At 36.6% G+C, this 23,572-nt stretch overlaps 1 protein-coding gene across 10 annotated transcripts in view; it reads left to right on the forward strand.

Moving 5' to 3' along the window:
• Window positions 1-23,572, forward strand: part of NRXN3 (neurexin 3) — a 1,234,604-nt gene that overhangs the window by 363,187 nt on the left and 847,845 nt on the right. For all 10 annotated transcript variants that reach the window (XM_087724996.1, XM_087724986.1, XM_087724939.1 and 7 more), the window contains exon 6: window positions 4,834-4,995. In XM_087724996.1, coding sequence (XP_087581122.1) covers window positions 4,834-4,995 — 162 coding nt within the window. The remainder of the gene's footprint in view (window positions 1-4,833; window positions 4,996-23,572) is intronic.

Genomic DNA, 23,572 nt, shown 5'->3' on the forward strand with positions numbered 1-23,572 from the left:
GTCACGTGACTGCCAAGCCATTCCCACTCAGTCACATGGCTGGCAAGCCACTCCCACAAAGCAGGCCACACCTACAGAAAAGGTTCTAAAAATTTTTTGAAACCCACCACTGATCTGAAGGGAGAAATTATTTCCCTTGGGCTAATTATCTTATTTCATTTAAACTCTCTCATCGTCTGGAAATGGTTATCCTAAAATGTAATTTTAAACTATAACTTTTGATTCATTTTATCCATGTTTCATGCACATATATTTTTACCCACCCCAAACTTACATTTTTATAATGGTTGTTTTTTAAAATTCTCTTTCAATTTAATAACCATTTTAGTTAGTGGTATATTATTTTTCTATAAATAGGAGAGAATTTTATTTAATTATGGGAAAAATCCAAAGTAAAACTAATATTCCTAGCTGTAACCCAGCTGCCTGTTCAAAATACAGACAGGGGATGTGGCAATATACTGTAGAATTTACAGCAGTTTTTAAAAAGTAGATACTTGTTTTTGTTTTTTACATATTCAGACAATGTACATGTATAACAGAATGAAATAACATTTTTTGTTGGACAACAGCATTCCATTTTTTCTTTTCTTGGTTCATGGAGCGCATTAAAATTATCACACTACGGAATACTTTTCAATTAAAAAACTAATGCAGGTTTCTGTGAGCAGGCATAAATGTTTGTCTCTCTTACAATTCAAATTTACCTATAGCCTGATACCATAAACTTATAAAAGAACAGCTATGCATTCATTTTTTAAAAAGTATATGCAGTTTTTTTTAAAAGACTGTACATAAAAAATAATATTTTGTTGCATAGTGAAATCACTATACACTAACATAATTCAAAGTAGTTTGTGCCCCAGTAAATTTCCTATATGGTTATTTTAACAAAAAGTGTTTCTTTTATTGAATGTAAAACTTTTTAATGGTAGAATTGGAAAAGTGTCCATATTTTTCACCAGCACTTTCAGAAAAAAGGTTGGTAACATTATTTGTTTTTCTTGTAGATACACTTAAATATGCCGATCTAAATAATATATAAAACAAAAGAAATTGTACAAATTCTATGTGCCATGCTTCTCAGTCATGCTTTCCAGCATGTGACGAAAGGTTTCTTAAAATAATAATTGATTAAAATGATTAAAAATAAAAGAATAGGAAGATAGCACTTATATTGCTACTGCAATATGTTTCTGCTAAATATTTTAATGATTTGATTTGATTTTGAAGCCAAACTTCACAGTGACAATTAAAAAAAAAAAAAAAAAGCACACATGAGCTGCGGTGGCACAGTTGTTAGAATACAGTACTTCAGGCTACTTCTGCTGATTGCTGGCTGCCTGCAATTTGGCAGTTCGAATGTCACCAGGCTCAAGGTTGACTCAGCCTTCCATCCTTCTGAGGTCAGTAAAATGAGGACCCAGATTGTTGGGGGCAATAGGCTGATTCTGTAAAACCGCTGAGAGAGGGCTGTAAGCACTGTGACATGGTATATAACTCTAAGTGCTGTTGCTATCAAAAAAGAACATAGCCTATCAATAACTGTTATTGTCCTGCTTTTGCCTTTTCATCAAAATTGTATTTAAGGACACTATTAATATTATTAACTTCAAATAATAAAATATAATAAAATAGTACAAATAAACATGAAAGAAAGACAAATTTCTTTCAAATTGTAAAATTTAAATGTATCTGAGCAGGAGCTTGAACAGAACAATCTTGTTGATCTCACCCAACCCACAATCACTTAAAGCAATGTGGTACTTAATTTCACAATTAAAGGACTGCAGCATTTTTTCCAATAAATTTTAGACGTGCTGCAGATATTACCCTCTTTTTTTGGTGCATCTCTACTTAAATAAGTTTACCAGGCTGTTGAAAATGATAAAACACAATGAAACACAATGAAAACAGTAAAATCTATTTGATGAAGTGAATGTTTACATTAAAGGGAATTACCCCTAGTTTTAGTGTTTTAGGGGGGAAAATACTTGTCTCTCAAGTTTGCATAATTAATCAAAGGATTCCAGCACCCATTGGAAACTAAAAGAACTAAAAACTCAGTTATCAACATATGTTTCCCCACGTCGGTAACATCTCTAAACACTACTAATTAAACATTTTTTTGAAGTCTCTCAAACAAATATGTACCACCAAATTTGGCAGTTTGGAAGTCAATTGTAAAACTATCCATGGGTAAGAAAGACAAGTCTTCCCTTTCCTCAAATGACATGTTAAATTCTGTCAACCTTTTTCCATTCAATCCAAAATACCTGATGCAAGCAATCTTCAATTAGGGAATCTTCTCCCCACTTTCCTGAATATTACAGGTGAGCTACATGTTGTCTCTGTTAGTCTGGACTTTTATATTCTGTATGTCTTTCCTGAAAGTTCAACTACCATACAGGAAAAAATAGCCCTGGGAATTGGTGGCTGCATAGAAATTGTCAAGCAACTGTCTATACTCAAGAGATAGGTTGAGTTGATTAGACTATCTGAGCTATACCTGAGGCTCGTATTGAGTGGAACTCTAAAAGGAGGTTGAAATGGATTGGGAAGTGGGACGGAATGGTTACTCATGATGGTTTGTCATTATTTATATGGGTGGAGAAGTACAGAGGGTGAATACATATTTGATTTTCACTTGAAAAGTAAGTATTGTTTGTATCCTTCAAATTCTACTCGGATTTTAGAGGAAATGTCCCTTGTTTCTGACAGTGGGCTGGGTAACTAATAGCATAAGAATGGGAAGGGCAGGCAGCTCCCTTCCTTCTAACAATCTCTATGGCATGGTTCCCAGACAGTCCTGCTCATGCTGTCCTCTTTTTCACTCTGTGTGTGTCGGGCACCCCATGCCTTTTTTTGAAAAACTAACACTAGACCATTCATGCAATGTGTCATTTTTACTAACCGACTAATGTACTAACACCCTAACGACTCATCTTTGCTTTTGGTTATTTTAATTAACAATCGTTCTGTTCACAATTTTTTAATTTCCTTTCTTCCCCCTTTTCCGCAAAGCACTCAGGCATTGGACACGCTATGGTAAACAAACTACATTGTCTGGTAGATATCATTCTTATTGTCTCTTTTTTTGGGTTTGCCGTGTGTTATCTTCCTTTCCCTCTCCATCTCCCATCCCCTATTTTTCTTCCGCTTTAAACTTACCTTCCCCTTCTTCTTCTTCTTCTTCTTTTGATTTTGCTATAGTTACCTTTTCTTACTATTTGTATTTTTATATATTTTCCGTAAGACAAAAACAAAGGAAAATAAATACAATAGTTCTGGAAATGGGATTTAATTATCTCTTTCGCTGGCTTCTTCACTTTATCTATTTTAAAAGATTTTTTAATTCTATTTTTGTCAATATTTTGCTAATCCCTTTTCTTTCTTTCCTTTAGTCCCCCCCCTTTTTTTTTTAAGTTTGGGGAGGTGAGACTTTTTTCCCCTTCTTTTTCTGTTTTTTTCCAAAGGTTTTTAACTCAACTACCATGTCAGGGCCTACAGTTTGTTGTTGTGAGCCCACTCTTTTCCCCTTTATTTATTTATTTTTTTGGTTCTAATAACAGTTGTAGGCAAAACTGGGCCAAACTTCCCTCTTTTTTTCTCACTCCATCTTAACCTCTTCATCAGGCCAGCCTCCACACATATTCTTTCTCTGTCTTTTTGAAATTCCACCAGCCATAACCAACAGAAGCTCAGCCAGTTGTTTGGTTCAGGGCAATATATACGCTGCATGGCATGTCTATGTCTGGTTAACCCCCACCTCCTTTCCCAAACACCATACTGCATCTATCTCTCCCCATCTGTCCACCAAGCCACTAATCTAACTTTTAAATCACATACATATATCATTTTCACAACCTTCCTTTCCTGCCCCCACCCCCACCCCTTCTGTTTTCCATTGCCCTCCATGAATTAATGGGGTTTGGACTATTTTTAGATTTTTAAATTTTAGTCTTCATTTCTTTTAAGTTTTTCTCCTTTTATAATTTATGGTTTCATATTTTTTTTTGCTTTTTTTTTTAAAGGAATGCATGCAAGTGTGAAAAATATCTCTCTTAGGATACTTTGTCCTTCTGGATTTTGAAAAAAAAAACAGTGGCATGGGTGTGCTGAAGTACAGAGTGTGAGCACGTTTGCCATTTTTTTCTCTTGTTTTCAAATTCACTTTATATTTTTTTCCATTTTTGCTGATGTATGGTTGACTTCTTTCTTTCATTTTTTTAATCCTGTTTTCTTTTTAAATTTTTGTACTTTTTTTCCTTTTTAAGTTGCAGTAATGGGTGGTGGTGGGCGTCTTTGTAGGCACATAGCATGTTCATTCCATAATGTATTGAAAGTGAGATCCCTTTCCTTCCTCCCTTCCCTGAATGCATGTTCATTTGTGTGCTGTGAGCCAAATAAATACAAAGAAGCAAAATCAAATATATCAACTTCATCATTAGTGTCTTTGCTAACAGTCATAACTAACAATAATCACTACCAATAATGGCTAATCAATCATACTATCAGCTCAGATAAGCGCTCCCGTCCACCAATTGCTCCATTTTCTGGCCTTATTAAATGGAAGCCATCAATGGCAGGTAGAATAGCTTATCTTTTTTGGCAGTAGCAAAGTTGAACTAGCCATGCAGGAGGGGCAAAAAGCAGACCAGAAAATGGAACTGAGCTGCAATGAATCAACAAAGATCAACAAAACCTATCCTAGAAGTTTTATAAAAATAGGGAGAGGACTTGCTCTTTTAAGAACCATAAGGTCATTGCTGGGAATTTTGTTTTTCTTTTCCTTTTTTTGTTTTTGTTTTGTCCATTGCATCCTTCAAACAGGTGACAATCTCTGTGGATGGAATCCTCACCACTACTGGCTACACACAAGAGGATTATACTATGCTTGGCTCAGATGATTTCTTCTATGTCGGTGGAAGTCCCAGTACAGCTGATTTACCTGGATCTCCTATCAGCAATAATTTCATGGGTTGTCTGAAGGAGGTAAATGTTTCAAATCAACAGCATTATATTTCTCTGTATTCTATGCTAAATAACTTCTTTGTTTGCCAGTCTTTTTTTAAAAAATTGAATATCACACTGTATATACTGTTGGCAAACTTAGCCTGTCCTCATACAACTGAATGAATCTTCCACATGTAAAAGGAAAGGATACTGATAATCTTAGAGAAACCTTAAGGTTTGCAGAAATATAATAATGTTGAAGAAAAACACGCTAAAGCAGAAATTTCTGTTTGACCAGGAAATGTTGACTGCTCTGAAAATGAGAGGAAATGGAATGGAGTATGCTATAAAGGGACTCATTGGACTGACTGAGTTCTCTGTAAATGACATTAGATGAATAATGTATTAAATAAAGTGGGTTCCTTAGTGAAACCTGCTTCACAGAAGATTTGCAATTCCAATAACAGCAGTCAAATCAGCAAGAGTGATGGTAAAGAAGAATTTAACAGGGATATTGGGATAAGATTTAATTGAGATGGGGAAGGAAACAGTTGGCTGTTTATGATAGAATATGACTTGGAAAGTGATGAAAGGTTGTTGTTTTTTGAGAAATAAATTACTGAAATATGGGGAACATACAGGATGTTTTAGAGGGGAAAAAATCCTTGTAAGTTGCAAACAATATAGTAAAAGAGAACAAGATGAAAAAGGCACAACAATTTTCATAGATTTTTTTAAAATTGTATTGGGTGAAAAAGACTAAACAAGGAGCACCTACCAGGTTGAGTGGAATGGGAAAAAAACCTGCAAATGATATTTGAAACTAAAAGAAAAAAAATTAGAGATTTATACATGTGTGATAGTGATCCATCAAAAACTGAAATGAATGTAAGTTTCAAAAAATAAGGTGGAAAGCAAGTAATCAATTATGTGAATATATTGGAAGAATAATGATGCAGGGTAGGTGGGAAATGTTAAAATATGAATCTAATATACCTTTGGAATGATGCACAACTTATTTAACATCTATGCAAAGATTGCATCTATGCCTGATTATTGGAATAATACTACTATTCCCCTTTATTCCCTCTTTGTAACAAGTAGTACTGTAATTGCCACTAACATCTTCAATAATCTGAATGCCTTTGCAACCCACCACTAACTTCATGCACATCTTCCTTACTACTTCTCTCTACAGCATTAGATCATTCAAACAATCTGGAAGGTTGGCAATGTCTGAAATCGCCCTCCAGAGTTGCTGGGATTAGTAGTTTGCACATGCTGGGAGCAGGGAAGAATTCTGGTCATAATCCCCCATTCTCAATTGAATCAAAGCTATAGAACATGTTTCAAAATCAGACTTGGAACAACTGAATTGTCCCCTTTAAATCCATGCCATTTTTTTTTATCATCCATTTTAGACAGAACGGTTTTTGCATCCAGGCCTTTGAACAGATGATTAATGGTTTAATTTCTAATAACTTTTCATTTTATGGAACCCTGCTATGTCTCTGCATCTGGTGATCCAAGCTATTTAAAGCTGTGTTAATTTTGCTAATTGCTCTATGTTTATTTGGATTACTGGCACCTGCAGGTTTTGGGATCATGTTTGGATCTTTATAGTCTCCCGGCTCCTTAGTGGGGAAAATGGACAGAACAGTTTCCTCAGTTAAAACCAATAACCTTGGCAGAAAGTCCTAAATCATGTTTGTCCTCAATTCCATCATCTATCACAGCTGAAAGCAGTGATTCAGAGTAAAGGATGTTGGAATGTCTCAGATAGCAGTCTTACTGTTAAACAACCATGTACTATTTCAAGAGGGTGATGACCAGACCAGAGAAAAAGTATTTGAAAGAACACCACTTTGTTTTTTATTATTTATCAAATTTGTTAGCTACCTAAAATCACATGTTTGTGGCAAACATCATATAAAAATATAAAAATACAGTAAATATAACTCTGTAGGATGCATAGATAGATAGATAGATAGATAGATAGATAGATAGATAGATAGATGATAGATAGATAGATAGATAGATAGATAGATAGATAGATAGATAGATAGAAACAGACAGACAGACAGACAGTCAGTCAGTCAGTCAGTTCAAAAGCCTCTGGAAACATTCTGTATTTAGCTTTTACTAGAAGTCATATTTTCTAGAAGACCACACTGGAGACAAATTAATCTTCAATTGGAGGTCATTCCAGAAGACCAGTCTTATCAGCAAATAGCAGGATTTCCAGGCTTTACCCTTTTCTTGAAAATGGTGGAAATCAGTGCTTCTCCTGGCATGAGCATAGTTGTTGGGCTGACATTAGTGTAGAGATATGGCCATACAGATAGCCAGGTGTCAAATCGCAAATAACAATAACAGCATTTTAAATTGCACTCTGAAATTAATAGGAATCCCATGCAGTACCTGAAAACAGGCATAAAAAACTGTTCAATAGTCAACTTATGTGAGCACCCTGCCCTGTGTATTTTGCACCAACCAAAGCTTTTAGGTGGTCTTTGTAGAGTGTGTTCCAGTGATCTAAATGGACTGGTGATGAGAGTATGAGGCACTGTATTCAGATCCTCTCACTTCAAGTTGGTAACTAGCGCAACCTGGACAAAGGCTCTTCTGGCCACAGCTTCCATCTGCTGATGTAACAGGAAGTAGGAGAGCACCCAAATTGCAGATCTGCTTCTTCAGAAGGAGGGCAACTCCATCTAGAGCCAAAACAAAGGGCAAAAAGCACACCCTATTATTAACAGTAGCTCAGTCTTGCTGGCATTTAGTTTAAGCCTGCTGTTTTCCATCCAGACCTACAGGATTGTTGGGCACCAGGACAGGAGTTCAATGGCATTTCTGGCCCAACCTAGGGTTGTAGTATGCAATTGGCTATTATCAACATATTGATAATACCACATCCGAAACCTCCATATAGAGAGGTACAAAGAGTAGATGAATGGCCTCTGAAAGAGACAAGAGCAAAAAGATGCTTCCAAAGGAAACCAAAGGGGCTTGAGCAAAATTGTGAAAGTGGAAATGTCTCAGTCAGTTCACATGAAGATAGAAGGAAGAAATACATTCAGACTTTCAAGATTCCGTTATAATAAAAGCACTATTCATCTATATAGCAATGGTTTCCTAGTCTAGGTTTCTTTGAAAGGTGTCTGACACTCAGTGATTTCATATTAATATTGAATAACAAGCAGAAAAGCACTGATTCCTAGGTATCCTGCAAGGACCAAATGTGATTGGAACAACTGCTGGGGAAGGAATAAAACCATTGAAGAACCGTACCCCCAAAACCCTGGAGTCCATTCAGAGGGATACTAGGATTGAGGAACAGATCTGAAATCTGGAATTTTTTTTTAGCAAATGCCATTAATCTCCCAGGTGTACTGGGATATGTGTGCCCTCTCCTCATCCCATCATGATCAGGAGGCCTGTGCCCTCTCCTCAATGCTCTGCTTAACAACATACATGGTCACTTAACAATTGCAATGGAGGGATCTGAGATTAGGGGTGTTGAGCAAAATGATCACATGGTGTTTCATTTAATCACTACTTCACTCAATGGCTGAGATTCTGAGTCCAATTTTAAGCGGAGGATTACTTGCACTAACATCCAAATTTCAGCATCGGTCATCAAATAAAGTGACTAATGTTGTCTCTGTTTTGTGCCCAGGCTTAAAACATTAATTGATATAGGTCTAGATCAAGGCTGTCAAATTCATGGCCCGCAGGCCAGATGCATCATGCAATGGCCATGCCCACGCCTGGCTTAGCAAAGGGGAAAAAGTCCCAATACGTCACGTGATGCTGCTGTGACGATGCGAGTTTAATACCCCTGGTCTAGATGATACTTTTTATCTAGGAGTTCCATAGTTATCCCCATGTTAGGTGTGAAACACCAGATCCAGATTTGAAGGTTAAATTAAGTTGATTTATTGTTAAAAGCCTATGCACAGGAATCTTCTCAACAAATGGCCAGCACCTGGTTAGAGTTAAATAAGGCCAATGGTACTCAAAGGGTGGTGGTGATCTTAGTTTGCTTGTGGCTGTGCAGGGGTTTTAGGATGATCTTTCTTTCACTCTACCCTCAAGTTCTGCCCAGTTTAAAGATTATTTAAAGCACCTTGAGTTGTATGTGGAAAGCCACTGGAAGCCAGTGCAGCTCACACAACAATGCTATTATTCAAGTGAACCATGAATCATTCCAGATCACAACTAAGGTCTTACATCCATCAGAGCCTCAGGAATAACCCCAAGTTCCCTCTGAACTCCTATTGGTTCCAACAATCACCTGGGGTAGGCTTATCTTCCCTGGAGGCAGTTGCAGAGAACTTCAGGGCCAAGAAGGAGTGACCTGTCAATAACAAGGGACAGATATCAATGTCTTCTTATCCCAGATTGCTTTGCCACTGCCCTTTCCTACTTATATGCTTTTCCTCTGGTTTCCCTTCCTTGAGAATATCAATATGCTTAACATCACATGGATGTTAACAATAGAAAATGTCTCTCCATTTTACTTTCAAACTATTTTTTTTTAAAAACCTAGAATTTCATTAAAGTGACTGATACTTATTTCAGCCAACAGAAGTGATACTGAACAAATCCAAAACAATCTACCAGTACTGTATAATTGATGATTTGGTTCTTCTAAAAGTTCTGATTTCCTACTCATTTTGGAATTTAATGATCCAGTACAGGTGAAATCCCTCTCAAGCCTTTCTATAAGGTAAATATGTGTGCTAGTCGTTTCTGGCTCTAGGGACGGAGCTCATCTCTGTTGCTAAGCTAAAGAGCCAGCACTTTCTGAAGACTTCTCCATGGTCATGTGGCTGGCATGGCTAAATGCCAGGGTGCATGGAGTGCTGTTACCTTCCCACCAGGGGGTATGGTTCTTCAATGGTTTTATTCCTTCCCCAGCAGTTGTTCCAATCACATTTGGTCCTTGCAGGATACCTAGGAATCAGTGCTTTTCTGCTTGTTATTCAATATTAATATGAAATCACTGAGTGTCAGACACCTTTCAAAGAAACCTAGACTAGGAAACCATTGCTATATAGATGAGTAGTGCTTTTATTATAATGGAATCTTGAAAGTCTGAATGTATTTCTTCCTTCTATCTTCATGTGAACTACTTGCATTTTTTATGTCCTTTCGAATTGCTCGGTTGGCAGAAACTATGACAAGTAATGGGAACTCATCCCATTACACAGCACTAGGGATTCGAACTGCTGAACTGCGGACCTTATAATCAACATGCTCAGCATCGTAGCCACTGAGCCACCACATCCCTTTTAACTTTTGTATAGCTTTCAGTTTATGCTGAGATGTGTAGTTATCTTGCCCAAAAGAGACTTTTCATATTTTTTTTAATCAAAAGGTCATAGCAGTGAGAACCAATATCCTATGGAGTATGGAAGGTGAGGGGAGAAATTAGCATCAAACTATGCAACAATTTTTTTAAAAAAAAAAATCTTCATACTGTAGTTGGTTTCAGAGTTTTGAAAGCAGTAGAGGAGTCTTCACTTTGTTCCCTGCCTCCAAATATGTTTAAGTTACTGTAAGCTGGTATAATGTGTCATACCTCCAAATGACAACTTGAAAAAAATACTGCATATTAAAGAAAAGTATGCACAATCCCATTGATAATTTGATGTTGACATGAAGTAATTTTTTTATTTTTCTGAGTTCTATGTGCCTCATATTTCATCTTTTAAATTATGTTCAGGTCAATATTTTCTCTGTTTTGTTTTGGAATACTGATAGCTGCCTTGAATCTTCAAAATGAGGTGGGTCAAACGTCCAACTGAGTATGCTTAAAGAGAGAATGCCACTAATAGCATCCACTTCAAGTACAAATTAGTTAGTTCACTATCACAATATGGGAGAAAATTTCTGCTGAATGAGTAAATATAGGCGTTGCTCAAAGTACGTATCTGAAGGCTGCTTTACAAAGCACATTAAGCTAACTAAAGTACATTGCTGGAGAGTTAAAGTAGCTATACTGCTGCTTTGAAGTTGGTCCCTGCTGGCTACGCATGCATATACATACACAGATACTTTACATTTGTGGTAGTGTCTGTGCCTGGATAAACATATATACAAGTAGGGATAGCTTTGAATCAGCTTTGTTAGCACTCTGGAGGACACCCCTATTTTAATATTTCATTGAAGGCTGCTTCATATACAGCAGGAGGCTTTGTGAAGCACATGCTTTTGAAAGTTTTGTGTACCTCAGACAAATATTTATGTGAGGAATAAGTATAACAAATGCATCCATACGTCTATGTCACCATGCATGTAAATCACAAACAGGCTGTATGAATAGTATATATATATAATACATAGGTATACCTTGCATTGGCATGTGTGATGCTTGGGTGCTTGGGTTTCAAAGACAACAGTTTAGTAATCAAGATCACAGATGTCACTATATATATGCACTCACATGCATGCATTTATTTATTGATATAATAGCATGATTATGTGCTCAGAAATCTTTTTATTGACATATGAGAAAATATATTAGAAAAAAATATTGCCTTTATACCAGTTAGCCTGTCCATTCGGTTGATGTCTGTCCTGATGATCTTCAGCTACTTAATGTTTCCAACAAGGAGTAAAATGATTGCGACTTTCCAGAGGCTGCTGAACAGCAATTTCCAACAGCCCAATCAGCAATAAATACAGATATTGTCTTTTCTCTGATCAAAGAAGTCAATATATAGCAGTAGACTTATATACCGCTTCATAGGCCTTTCAGGCCTCTCTAAGCGGTTTACAGAGAGTCAGCATATTGCCCCCAACAATCTGGGTCCTCATTTTACCCACCTCGGAAGGATGGAAGGCTGAGTCAACCCTGAGCCGGTGAGATTTGAACCGCTGACCTGCTGATCTAGCAGTAGCCTGCAGTGCTGCTTTTAACCACTGCGCCACCTTGGCTCTTAAAGTCAGCCACTTTAGCAAGTTCCTTAATATTCACCTACCATTCCTTGGTTGAGGATAATGCCAAATCTTTTTATCCTTGTACATACAATCATCCTGCTACAGATAATATATACCAAAACAAAAGTCCATAACTTTCCCCCCAACTGTTTGTCCATCAATCCAAAAGAAAAACCTCTGGTCTCAGTTGTATATTAATCTTTAAAATCCTCTCAATTGATGCACTTGAATACTTGATTTTTCAGTTTTATTTCAAACTCAGTTTTACATTTATCCACCAAACATGATAAAATGACCCTTCTACTTGTTCACACTTCCAACATAAATTTATACATTATACTTTTATACATTCTAGACAATTTGTCTGGTGACATATACCAATGGTACATCATTTATATAAAATATCTTTAAAATTATAACGTACTGTAAATTTCAGTTCTTTCAGCCACATATTTCTCATTGTTTGTCTATATTACCAAGATACGTAGACTTGTTTATCATACAGTCTTTCCACTTCTTTTTCTGTTTCACGTTTCAATAAAAATCATACATTGTAACAATTACATGTTCATTATTTGTGCACAGTTTTAATTCAAACTCAGTTTTTCAATGTCCAAAAACAAAGTCTAGTTTACATCTTTCTAATAATTGTAAATAGGATATATTGATAACTATATCTACTATCAATAGACGTTACTGATAACTACATCCCTGCATTAGGGAATTTTAATTATTCAGAGTTTTTGTTGTAATTTTAAACCAGTATTGACTCCTGGTGACTGAGTGGACAGGTTCCTGCAGTTCTCTTGTCAAGATTTCAGAAGTGGTTTGCCATTGCCTTCTTCCCAGAGATGAGAGGATTGGCCTAATGTCTTTAAGTAATTTATAGAGATAGAAGATCCCTAAGGCAGCAAATTAAATGTGTTACATTTATAACCAGAATATAAGCCATATTGCTGCATGACTACAGAAAAATGTTGGTAATAGTTTTACGTAATTATCAGAATAACTAAAGTGTCATCAATGTATCAAAATAATTATATTCACTATTGAGTTCTACAACACATTTAATATTTTGAGACACTCTCTAGAGTTTTCTTCAGTTTCATTGATTGCAATGTCTCTATAATACCATGTAATAATATGTTTGCACCACTTTTTTCTTTCTGAGAAATCCTTTCCATTTTATTATGTCATACAAAATTAATAATTTACTATTCGATTCAAGACTCTCTGATTAATATAACTATAGTAAGGTGACCAGACCTCCTGCTTTCAGCGTGACAAGCACGCTTTTCTACAATTTCTCCCGGGTCCCGGGCAGTTTTCAAAAAGTCCCGCTTTTATAGCTTGCTCGTTCCCCCTCCCATCTGCTGTTGCTCCTCCCACTCCCATCCACACTAAGTCTAAGGCAGCCCAGCCTGCCGCTCACTGATTGGGCCTGGACTCCAGCCAACCAGTGAACGGGCTGAGTGGAAAAGTTTAAGCATCTCCATTTCGCCTTTGCCTATGTCTCACGTGGCTGATAACCTGGTCTCTACAGAAGAGGTAATTTTAAAAACTTCGGAGCGAATCCAGAAAGAGGGGAGAAAAAGGCTGCAGGAGTGTTTGCACAGGAGGGGAAATTTTTAAAGGCCCAGTGAATCCAGAGGAGGAGTGTGTGTGTGTGTGTGAGTGAATGAGAGAGAGAGAGAGAGAGAGAGAGAGAGAGAGAGAGAGAGAGAGAGAGAGAGAGAGAGAGAGAGAGAGAGAGAGAGAGAGAGAGAGACAGACAGACAGACAGACAGACAGACAGACAGACAGACTGACTGGAGTGTTTGCACAGGAGGGGGGATTGTTAAAGGCCCAGTGAATCCAGAGAAGGAGTGTGTGTGTGTGTGTGTGTGTGTGTGTGTGTGAGAGAGAGAGAGAGAGAGAGAGAGAGAGGCTGGAGTGTTTGCACAGGAGGGGGAATTGTTAAAGGCCTAGTGAATCCAGAGGAGGAGTGTGTGTGTGTGTGTGTGTGTGTGTGTGTGAGAGAGAGAGAGAGAGAGAGAGAGAGAGAGAGACTATCAGTAAGTGTTGTAGCTTCTGATTCTTGATGAATGTATTCTATTTTATTTTTCTTTATGTACACTGAGAGCATATTCACCAAAGACAAATTCCTTGTATGTCCAATCACGCTTGGCTAATAAACTATTCTATTCTATTCTATTCTATTCTATTCTATTCTATTCTATTCTACTCTACTCTACTCTATTCTACTCTACTCATTTCTATTTCAATTCTAATAAGGAGTTTAGCTTCTCTCTCTTGAAAATGTAAGCTAGCATAAGGCATTATAATGCAAGCTAGCTTTAGCTTTCAAACAGTTCATTTAGTGACCAAAGTTACTGTTGACCATTTTTCACACTTAGTGACCATTTTTCACACTTAGCGACCATTTTTCACACTTAGCGACCATTGCAGCATCCTCATGGTCACGTGATCAAAATTTTGATGTTTGGCAACAGATTCGTATTTATGATGGTTTCAGTGTCCTGGGGTCATATAATCGCCTAAAATTTTTAATCAAGCCTCCCCCCCCCCGTCAATGGTGTCCCTCTTTACCAATCTGAAAATCTGGTCACCTTAAACTATAGCAATAATAAAACTGTGGATCAATAGATTCTCTATCAGTAAATAACTGTCCATCATTGGCCTGGATCTCAGAAACAAAATTTCATTGTTGTTCTTATTTCAAATGATAAGCCAATAACTATCCATTTTTCTCTCCTGATTCTCACTATGTCTGTTTAATACATTTCAAAGACTATTCAAATTGTTCTGAGTACAGAAGCTCCAGTTTAAACTTTTCTGCTGTAAATGCTTGATGTGATTAATCTGTGGGGTTTCTAATGTATGACAAGAATAAGTCTTTAACTATCACTTCCAACTGCGTAAGATAAGAATCTTTGAGACTCTTGTTTGGTGAGGTGAAACAATAATGGATCCCATATAATTTTTTTTATCATTCTCTGTTGTCTGTTTTAAAAGCTTTCCTATTTCTGTCAGATGAGCAATTGCTTCTTAGGGAAGATCAGAAGTTCAGAAGCACTACTAGAAGCTCTACTAGAAATCTGCTTTTGACTCAGTCAGGTTCCACGCAGTTGTTCAATTTTTAAATAATAATTTTGAATGCCATTATTGAATGGAAATATTGAAAATATTATCAAATCTGTTCAAATTAGTCAGTGGTTCCCAAACCTGGCAACTTTAAGACTTGTGGACTTCAACTCCCAGAATTCTCCAGCCAGCTCTGAATTCTGGGAGTTGAAGGCTGGAGAATTCTGGGAGTTGAAGTCCACAAGTCTTAAAGTTGCCAAGTTTGGGAACCACTGAAATAAGTATCAAATATCATTAAAAGCCTGAGGCACAATTAGGTTACAAAATTCCTCTATTGCTGACCTAAGACAAAAAAGCTCCTGTTTCAGAACTGAAGAATATCCAGTGTTTACAAAACAAAATAATATGGTATAAGTTTGATTTTGACATATCACAATAACTTGTGTGTATTCTGAATCAGTCAGGATAAATCTGAAGGAAGGAATTCATGTTACGGTTTTGGAAAGTATTCCAAAGACACATTTTAGTTAGATCTAAGCAAGTTTTGAAATGTTAAATAGCTACATCTTTTTCAAAATTCAACTGACTGATTTGAAAATTATGCACAACTGTCTCTGTGTGTAAATATGCACAGGAAACACCTCTGTTAGGACTCCTAACAAAGAAAGTGGCTATAGATACAAATGCAAGTGGAGATTCTTGGAGACCACTTTCAAGGCAACTGCATGAACCTTACAAAAACATAGTTTTTTTAATGAATCAAGGAAAAAGTACTTTGTGCTCATACATATTGTAAGGCATCTTTGCATAGCTCCACTATATGAAATGATTCCCACTTTGCAGATGTTGGCAGAAGTTCTTTAAATCTAGGCTAGAGGGCTTTTTGTAAGATTAGGTTGGCAAAACCACTGTAGAATCGGTTAATCAATTGCCTTGTTATGTCAGTTTTGGCTGGCTGGCAGACTGGCTGGCAGTAATGGTTCCAGCCAACTGTGCAAGCTTCTGATTATAGTTTCCTTTTCTCTTTCAAGAAAAACAAAGAAAAATACTCAGTGATATTACTAAACAGTTGCTTCTCCCCCCCCCCCCTTTGCTGGCTTCATTTTGTATTTATACTTTGGTGCTTCACTTTATTTTGAATGTGTAGGGAGGTTGGTAGCATGTGTCCAGCAGAGAAGAAAATAAAATAGGCATTTCCCTAATTGCTATAGTCAGAATGCTTGTAATATGGTTTTTTTATTTTGCCATTTGCACATTTTCAGAACAGTTTCCTGGGTAGTCTGATGCTTCTTAACATTCCAGAGTGCAGTTGCATTGTTCCTTATAGGAAGTGAGCTCACATTTTATGTTCATGCATTCCAGAGCAAATCAAAGGATTAATGGAATGTGTCACTTGCAGACTAGATGTACTCTGTTAGGATCATTGCACTCTTCATTTGTGCTAACTGGGTATTATTTCTTGGCTATGTATTCCCTGTATAGAATAGATAAAGGATCTTTGCTGTCCTATTTTCCATAGCTATTCTACTACTTTTATGGATTTAAAGGGGTTAAAGCTGGACTAACCAAAGACCACTCCCTTGTCTCTCCATGCTCATGGTATTATTTCCAGTGATTCCAGAAAACTCTGCCTTTTGATACAATTACATAGATAGTGTAAAGTGTGCCTTTGGTATATATCTTACGCGCTCCCTGTTTTTCCTTGCACTTTGTCCCATTTTGCCAGTTAACTTTTTTTTTTCCTCTGAAGTTTGCTGTTGTTTAATCAATAAATTTCAGGGTATATGCTAGTTAGCTGAACCAAGTGGCATATATGCCTGGTCTGATCTGGATGTAGGAATTGACTGGAAATGTGCTGAGTGTAAACTAGAAGTTCCCCAGTAATTTTCTAACATTATTCAACGAAAAACCTAAAAAGAAACCGACGGGAAATATTTTATTAAATAACTTAAACAGTATTGAGTCACCCACAGAGGTTTTAGCTCAGTTAAGGACAGTTCATATTCTATCTACTGTACTGTGCCACTTCATTTCCCAAATTTCCTCTGGGAATCAAGGGATCATTGGGGATCCACCAACATAGAGAAGCCACATGGGCACAATCAAATCCAAAGTGTCTGTTGTATGTTCATTTAAACAGCAACTAAGACTTTGACCAAATGCACCAGAGCTTCAGTAATTTCCACAAGTTACCCCTGAATCCCACAAAGTCAGACAGGCGACTTAGGTGGACAAATCAAATAGGGATTCCCATCCGGCAGCAGAGAGCATTCCTAAAACAGTGAATCAATCAATATTGAAGTCACCTTCCCTAAAAGGGGACTTTATAGAATAATAGAATAAATATAACTATTTCCCTGTAAGTGCTGTATATATTGCATTGATTAAATTACATTTTGCTCTGTTTCTTCAGTAAACTAAGTCAGAACAATTTATAATCCCCAATAAATTCATACTATTCATTTGGCCAAAATCAATTACAATGTGGTTTTGTAGAAGAGTAGGCAACATATGTAGTCAGAGTAAAACTATTAGTATTCATCACAATTCCTCTCAGACTTCCCTGTTTACAGTTTAGATTATAAATGGTTCATCTATGAAACACCAATTTAGAGAAAAGTCTAGTTTAAATTAAGCTAAGCAAAAAAAAAATATCTTAGAGAAGTAACATTTAAAAGTGTATATGACAACTGAAGCAAGATTATGATGTGCTCAAATGGAGAATACCCACATTGCCCACAATGGAGGAAGGTTTGATGAAGCTGATGGAAAAGGCAGTTTTATCTAGTGGCTAAGGCTCCAGGCTAGAAACTAGGAGACTATGAGTTCTAGTCCCGCTTTAGGCATGGAAACCTGCTGGGTAATTTTGGGCCAGTCAGTCTCTCTCAATTCACCTCAGAGGTTGGTTATTGTGGGGAAAATAGGAGGAGAAATGTGTATTAGGTGAAAAAACAATATCTATGCTTATATTGCTGACTGGAAACCCATTATAGACCTTTTTCATGAAACAGAACAAAATGATCTTATGTTTTGATGATTAAAAAAATAATAGAAAAAGGGAACTTTTATTTTATAACCATAGAATAAAAGGGAATTTTGTAATTGTACCTGTATTTTGCTGCATAAAAAAATGGAAGCTATTTCTATTATTTTTCATTCTTTCCCTTTGCACTTTTTGTCTTTACTTTGTCTTTTCTTTTCTTTATGTTAATTTTTATATTCTTTACAAAGCTCTCAATAAAACCTTACAAAGGAATCACATATAAAAAGAAAGTTATAATAATAGCAAATGAATTCTAGAACATACTTTACTCTCCTATATAGGCATTCTATTGCAGAAGAACTTTTGTTCCTTTCCTTATGATTTTTGTTATAGAGCACAGTTTGTCTCCTATGTGGATGTGGTCTTTTAATAGCTTTGATAATTTATACTCATTCTATCTGTATAAGACAATTTTTGCTTCCTAAAGAGGCCAGAAGAAGATCAACTACATCTGAAGTGGCACAGGAAGGCCACTTCAGGCCTTATATATTCAGCCTTTAAACAACTTCCTAACAAGTCATGTAAAATTTTAGCAGAAAGAGAGAGAGAGAGAGAGAGAGAGAAGAGGGGTGGAAGGAGGGGGAGAGAGAGAGAGATGTTTTGAGAGGACACAACAATTCAAGGCTAACTACCCACTTGATTCCTCTTCCCTGCCTGGCTGGGCATTTCCCAAAAATATTACAGAAGATGATAAGCTACTGAAATTTTATTTGCCACAATGAAGGGGGAAGTTATTTCTTTATATATCTTTTTTATTTAATATATAAGGTTTTTATGTACTTTTTATTTTCTTTCTTTAGTTTGTATTAGTTTTTTATCTCCGCAATTGTAAACTTTTATTTATTTATATTTTAAAATAATAAAAAATTGCTTTCATCCTTATGGGTGCACTGAACTTTTCTGATGTCTGATGTCATTCCTGAGATCAATTGGATCCATTCTTCCAGTTTAGGGGTCACAACCCTATGGCAGAGTGTCCTACTACTAGAACCACTTTGGCTTTTACTTTCCATGGCCCTGGTACTTCTCCAATTTCTTATACTCCTTCTTCCTGATGTTGCTGTTACTTGGCATTGCTGTGTTTATTACCACCACTGTCTTCTTGAACTTTTCTACTGTCACAATGTCTGGTTGATTGGCCACTACCTGCCTGTCTTTTTGGCTCTGGAAATCCCATAAGATCTTAGCTTTAGAGATAGAAGGCAAATAAATATGGCTGAGTGATATTTCTCCTCCATCTCCATGTTGTAGAATAGAGACACAAAAATAGTTCAGTCAGTTAGTGTAAATCTTGCTTAAGAACTTCCTGTGTTTAAAGAAAATGATTTCTCTGGAATTAAGTTGGTCTTGCATTCTCTTGCTTCAAATAAGTGAAATCCAATGAAGAAAAACCCAGCTGAGAGTTTATTGCCCAGCAATAGGTAAACTCAATATTTAGTTGACGATAGATTTACAATTCAGTTAGCATCAAGCCCTACAGTAACAAAGCATCTAATAAAAGTACAGCATTTACTTATGTCTTTAATCCAATGAAGGAAATGAACTGAATTATTAGGAAACTGACTTAGATGTGAAGAACATTTTCCCTCTTTGTCCTGTGGGAATTTTCTCCAAATAAAATAACCTTCAAAATTATTGGATAAATAATGAGCAATATTACATAATCAAAGAAGTGAAAGGATTTCCCCTGGTTATGAAACAGCAAATATGGTTCCACGTACATCTTCCCTTAGCAAACAGGGCTAGTTTAAGAACGTGACATCAAATGCAGTTGTTGGAGAAGTTGGTGGTGGTGTTTAAAGAGAGTGTCAGGCTGAAGCAGTCTCTATGTGCAGAGTAAAAGTATGAAAATAAGAAAAAATACTGCTCTCTACTTCCGTTGTACCACTCCTGAGACAGTTTCTGGAATTTTTAAGCAGACATGTCCATCTGAAGGCCAACACAGTTGTGTTCAACAACAAATAGAACAGGCCAATGGAAGTTTTAGGTGGGCAATTATGTGTTAGGCGTAGGGTAGATCAAGCTGAGAAGGTCATTCTCCTATAGAGGATGTTATTGCTTGGTGACTTTTGTATTTGGCCTAATTCAACCTTTAATCTTTAGTTCGGGTTCTATGGGTCTCCCATTTTCAATACATAGTTTTAATATCTCATTTCGCAGAATTCATTTAAAATGTCTATAGTAACCTTTAAACCTGAAGTTACACTGGACTTTCAGATTCCTTAAAGCAACCATATTGTATTAGCATAAATCATTGGTCTTTAATCGCTGCCCATGAATGCTGGCAAGATATATTATAGGACTAGTTCAATCGTTTCAGTGTTTTCCACTTCCTTCACATATCTATTTCTTTAAAATGGGGCTGTTGACTAATTTCATATTATCTTCCAATATGATAGTTACAAGGGAATTCTTTGTTTGAGAATGTGTTTGTTTTTAGTTTTATCAACTCTCTCATCCTAGAGGGATTTGGCTGTTGAAGGAACCATATCAAAATACTGCCTTGTGAATTCTTATTTAGAAGGCCAAGAACTCCCATCGTTTTTAGAAAGATATAGAATAGAATAACAGAGTTGGAAAGCATCTTGGAGGTTTTCTAGTCCAATCTCCTGCTTAGGCAGGAGACCCTATACCTTTTCAGACAAATGGTTGTCCAATCTCTTCTTTAAAACTTCCAATGTTGGAGTATTTACAACTTCTGGAGGCAAGTTGTTCCACTGGTTAATTGTTCTGTCAGAAAATTTCTTCTTAGTTCTAAGTTTCTTCTCTCCTTGATTAATTTCCATCCATTACTTCTTGTCCTGCCCTCAGGTGCTTTAGAGAATAGCTTGACTCTCTCTTCTTTGTGGCAGCCCCTGATATATTGGAACACAGCTATCATGTCAACCCTACTCCTTCTTTTCATTAAACTAGACATACCAAATTCCAGCAACCATTCTTCATGTGTTTTAGCCTCCAGTTCCTTAATCATCTTTGTTGCTCTGCACTCTTTCTAGAGTCTCAACATCTTGACTCTTGCTCAACATGGTGCTCTCCAGTTCTTATTGGACTACATTTTCAGAAAGTTCCATCCATAATTGGATTTAATAAATTATTTTCCTGATGTAGAACATATCATCATTATTTATAAGTACATTCAGAATTTATTATATTCCTGATGACATACTTGACAGTTTGCCAGTATCAATGCATCCCTTGACCTACCATAGATTTCTAGTCCTGTCAAATCATCCTAAATTTAGCTGCTGGTTTTATGGCAGGACCAGGAGCACTTTCCTCACTTCCCCATTTAGTTTTGCTTTATCTGTAGTGAACATACTATAACAAGGCTGGAAGGGGCCTTGGAGGTCTTCTAGTCCAACCCCCAGCTTGAGCAGGAAATCTTATACCATTCTGGACAGTGTGGTAACTTTCCTTCCTTAGATGCTTCAATGTACTGTATTTCCATATCCTTCAGATGTTGCTACTCATAAAGCACCTGGAAGGGGAGAGAAGGATTACCTCAGCATTTATAACAATTATACAGGAAGATAAAGAAGGAGATACTGATGCTGCTAAACTATATCCCAACAGCTTGAATATTTATAATGCTGCATTTGCAACATTTCAGTTACATAGGGGTACACTGCTCCTAGGCCTGGAAGTTCTACTCCATTTTAAATTACAATCCAAACCACTGTTGTGATACTACAAGTTTCATAGATGCATATTCTAAACTACATAATTATTGATGTATACTTTTGTATTTTTCATATTTTTTCATATCATTTCCCGTAGTCAGAAACTGATGTTACTATAAATCATAGAACAAATTACACCTAATGCTATACTTTTCTAATCAAAGCTAAACCATTTTTACCTGACATTTACATTAGAAGACAATTTCTCTTCTGTTTCTATATGAAAGTGATTTCCCATCACCCACATTAGGTAATTTGATTATTGGGAATAGATCTCCTGATACTCACTAAAACTTGATTTGTCTTAACAGGAGCATTGGGAAATGTTAAAAATCTTCAATTAATTTAGACATTTGGATAAATGGGAGTGATATTTTCAAAGGAATCCAGTGACTTGCATATATGCAACCAGTGTACACAGTGAATCAACCAAGACATTTAGATAAGCAAGGTACAGATAATTGATCTTCTGCTCTAATTGCCCATCAGTTTAGGTTAGCGTCAGAGCAATAAGAAATAAATGCATGGGCATGCAGGAACATTTTCATTAAGCCAGACACCACAGAGTAGTGGATGGTCAGTATTATAAAAACTGGTATCCCGAAAGCTGAATTAATTGTGAAGTGAAAATAAAAACGAGACTGTGAGTGTACCTCTATTCTGAGTGCTTGTTAATCTGCCTTCTCTTTCTGTATGAAAACATGGAAAAACAAAGAAAAGCAGACTTCGCTGGCCTTGTATTTTCCTCCTGGGCAGAAGTGTAGATTGAACTTAAGAGAAAGAGTAACTGACACTACTGGGCAATGGAGGCAGAATCCCTCCAAGGAACTGTAAACCTTTAAGTGTGTGTGTAAACAGAAATGAATACACATGCACAGGCCTTCAAACTTCACCCATCCTATAATATACCTTTGATAGGGAAATGCTCTTGGAGGGCACATTCCAAGGCAATGGGGACATCTAGTGGAATGCTGTAAAACTGCATTTGACTATGACCCAAGGAAACATGGCCGTTAGTCAGCACACCTAAAGGAGCAAGGTTTCCTTCTTAATTTTATTAGATGTGAAGTGAAACATCCAGTGGCTATAGTCAGATATGATATGTTCCACTTTCTCAATTGATTACAGGTAAAATGATTGCTGGTCTAAGGCTAAAATCTTGTTGTTGCTATTGCTGTTCATAGAGTAACTAGGTGGATTTTTTTTAAAAGCCATAGGTTAGAAAGAAATTTGTTGTTGATTACATTTTTAGACTAGTGACAAGTTTGGAAGGAACATTATGCTATGTAGCCCACTTTCAAGAGGTATTTGTGAGACTTTAGTATCTATTCCATTCAGCTCAGTGGGACTCAGTGGGCTTCTATGAGAGGAAAACCCATTAAATAAAATAGGATTTCCTTTTGTTTCCTGGTATTCAAAAATGTCAGCCAAAATTGTGAATCTCTGCACATATTAAAAGGTTTGGGTCTCATGAATTCAATTTAAAACTCTCCTGTGACTGAATGGAGCTGTCCATCTCAGATTGATTGGCTATTGCTCAGATTCTTACAGGACATGGTGTACCTAAATGTGCCAGCCTACGGTTCCTGTCCAATTATACAAAAGATAAGGAGGGTGCTTTAGGAATGAAGTGGTTACATTAATGAATAAAGATAAAGTCTGCAAAGCAAACCTTCTGTTTATTCCTAATGCAACTGCCTTGTCTTTAGTACAATTAGGGAAGACACTGTGGGCTGGCACAGCATCTCCTATAAAAGTCTGAGGAATAGCCAGTCAATGTAATCCTGGCAACTACATCAGTGTGCTTTTCTTATCAGTGATTTGCCGCTGTCATTTTCTGGGATTTTTTTTTTCAAATTTC

The sequence above is a fragment of the Thamnophis sirtalis genome, unplaced genomic scaffold (genome assembly GCF_051295495.1).
Source record: "Thamnophis sirtalis isolate CommonGarterSnake01/CBP01778 unplaced genomic scaffold, rThaSir2_p1.2 scaffold_1, whole genome shotgun sequence".
NCBI classification, from domain to species: domain Eukaryota; kingdom Metazoa; phylum Chordata; class Lepidosauria; order Squamata; family Natricidae; genus Thamnophis; species Thamnophis sirtalis.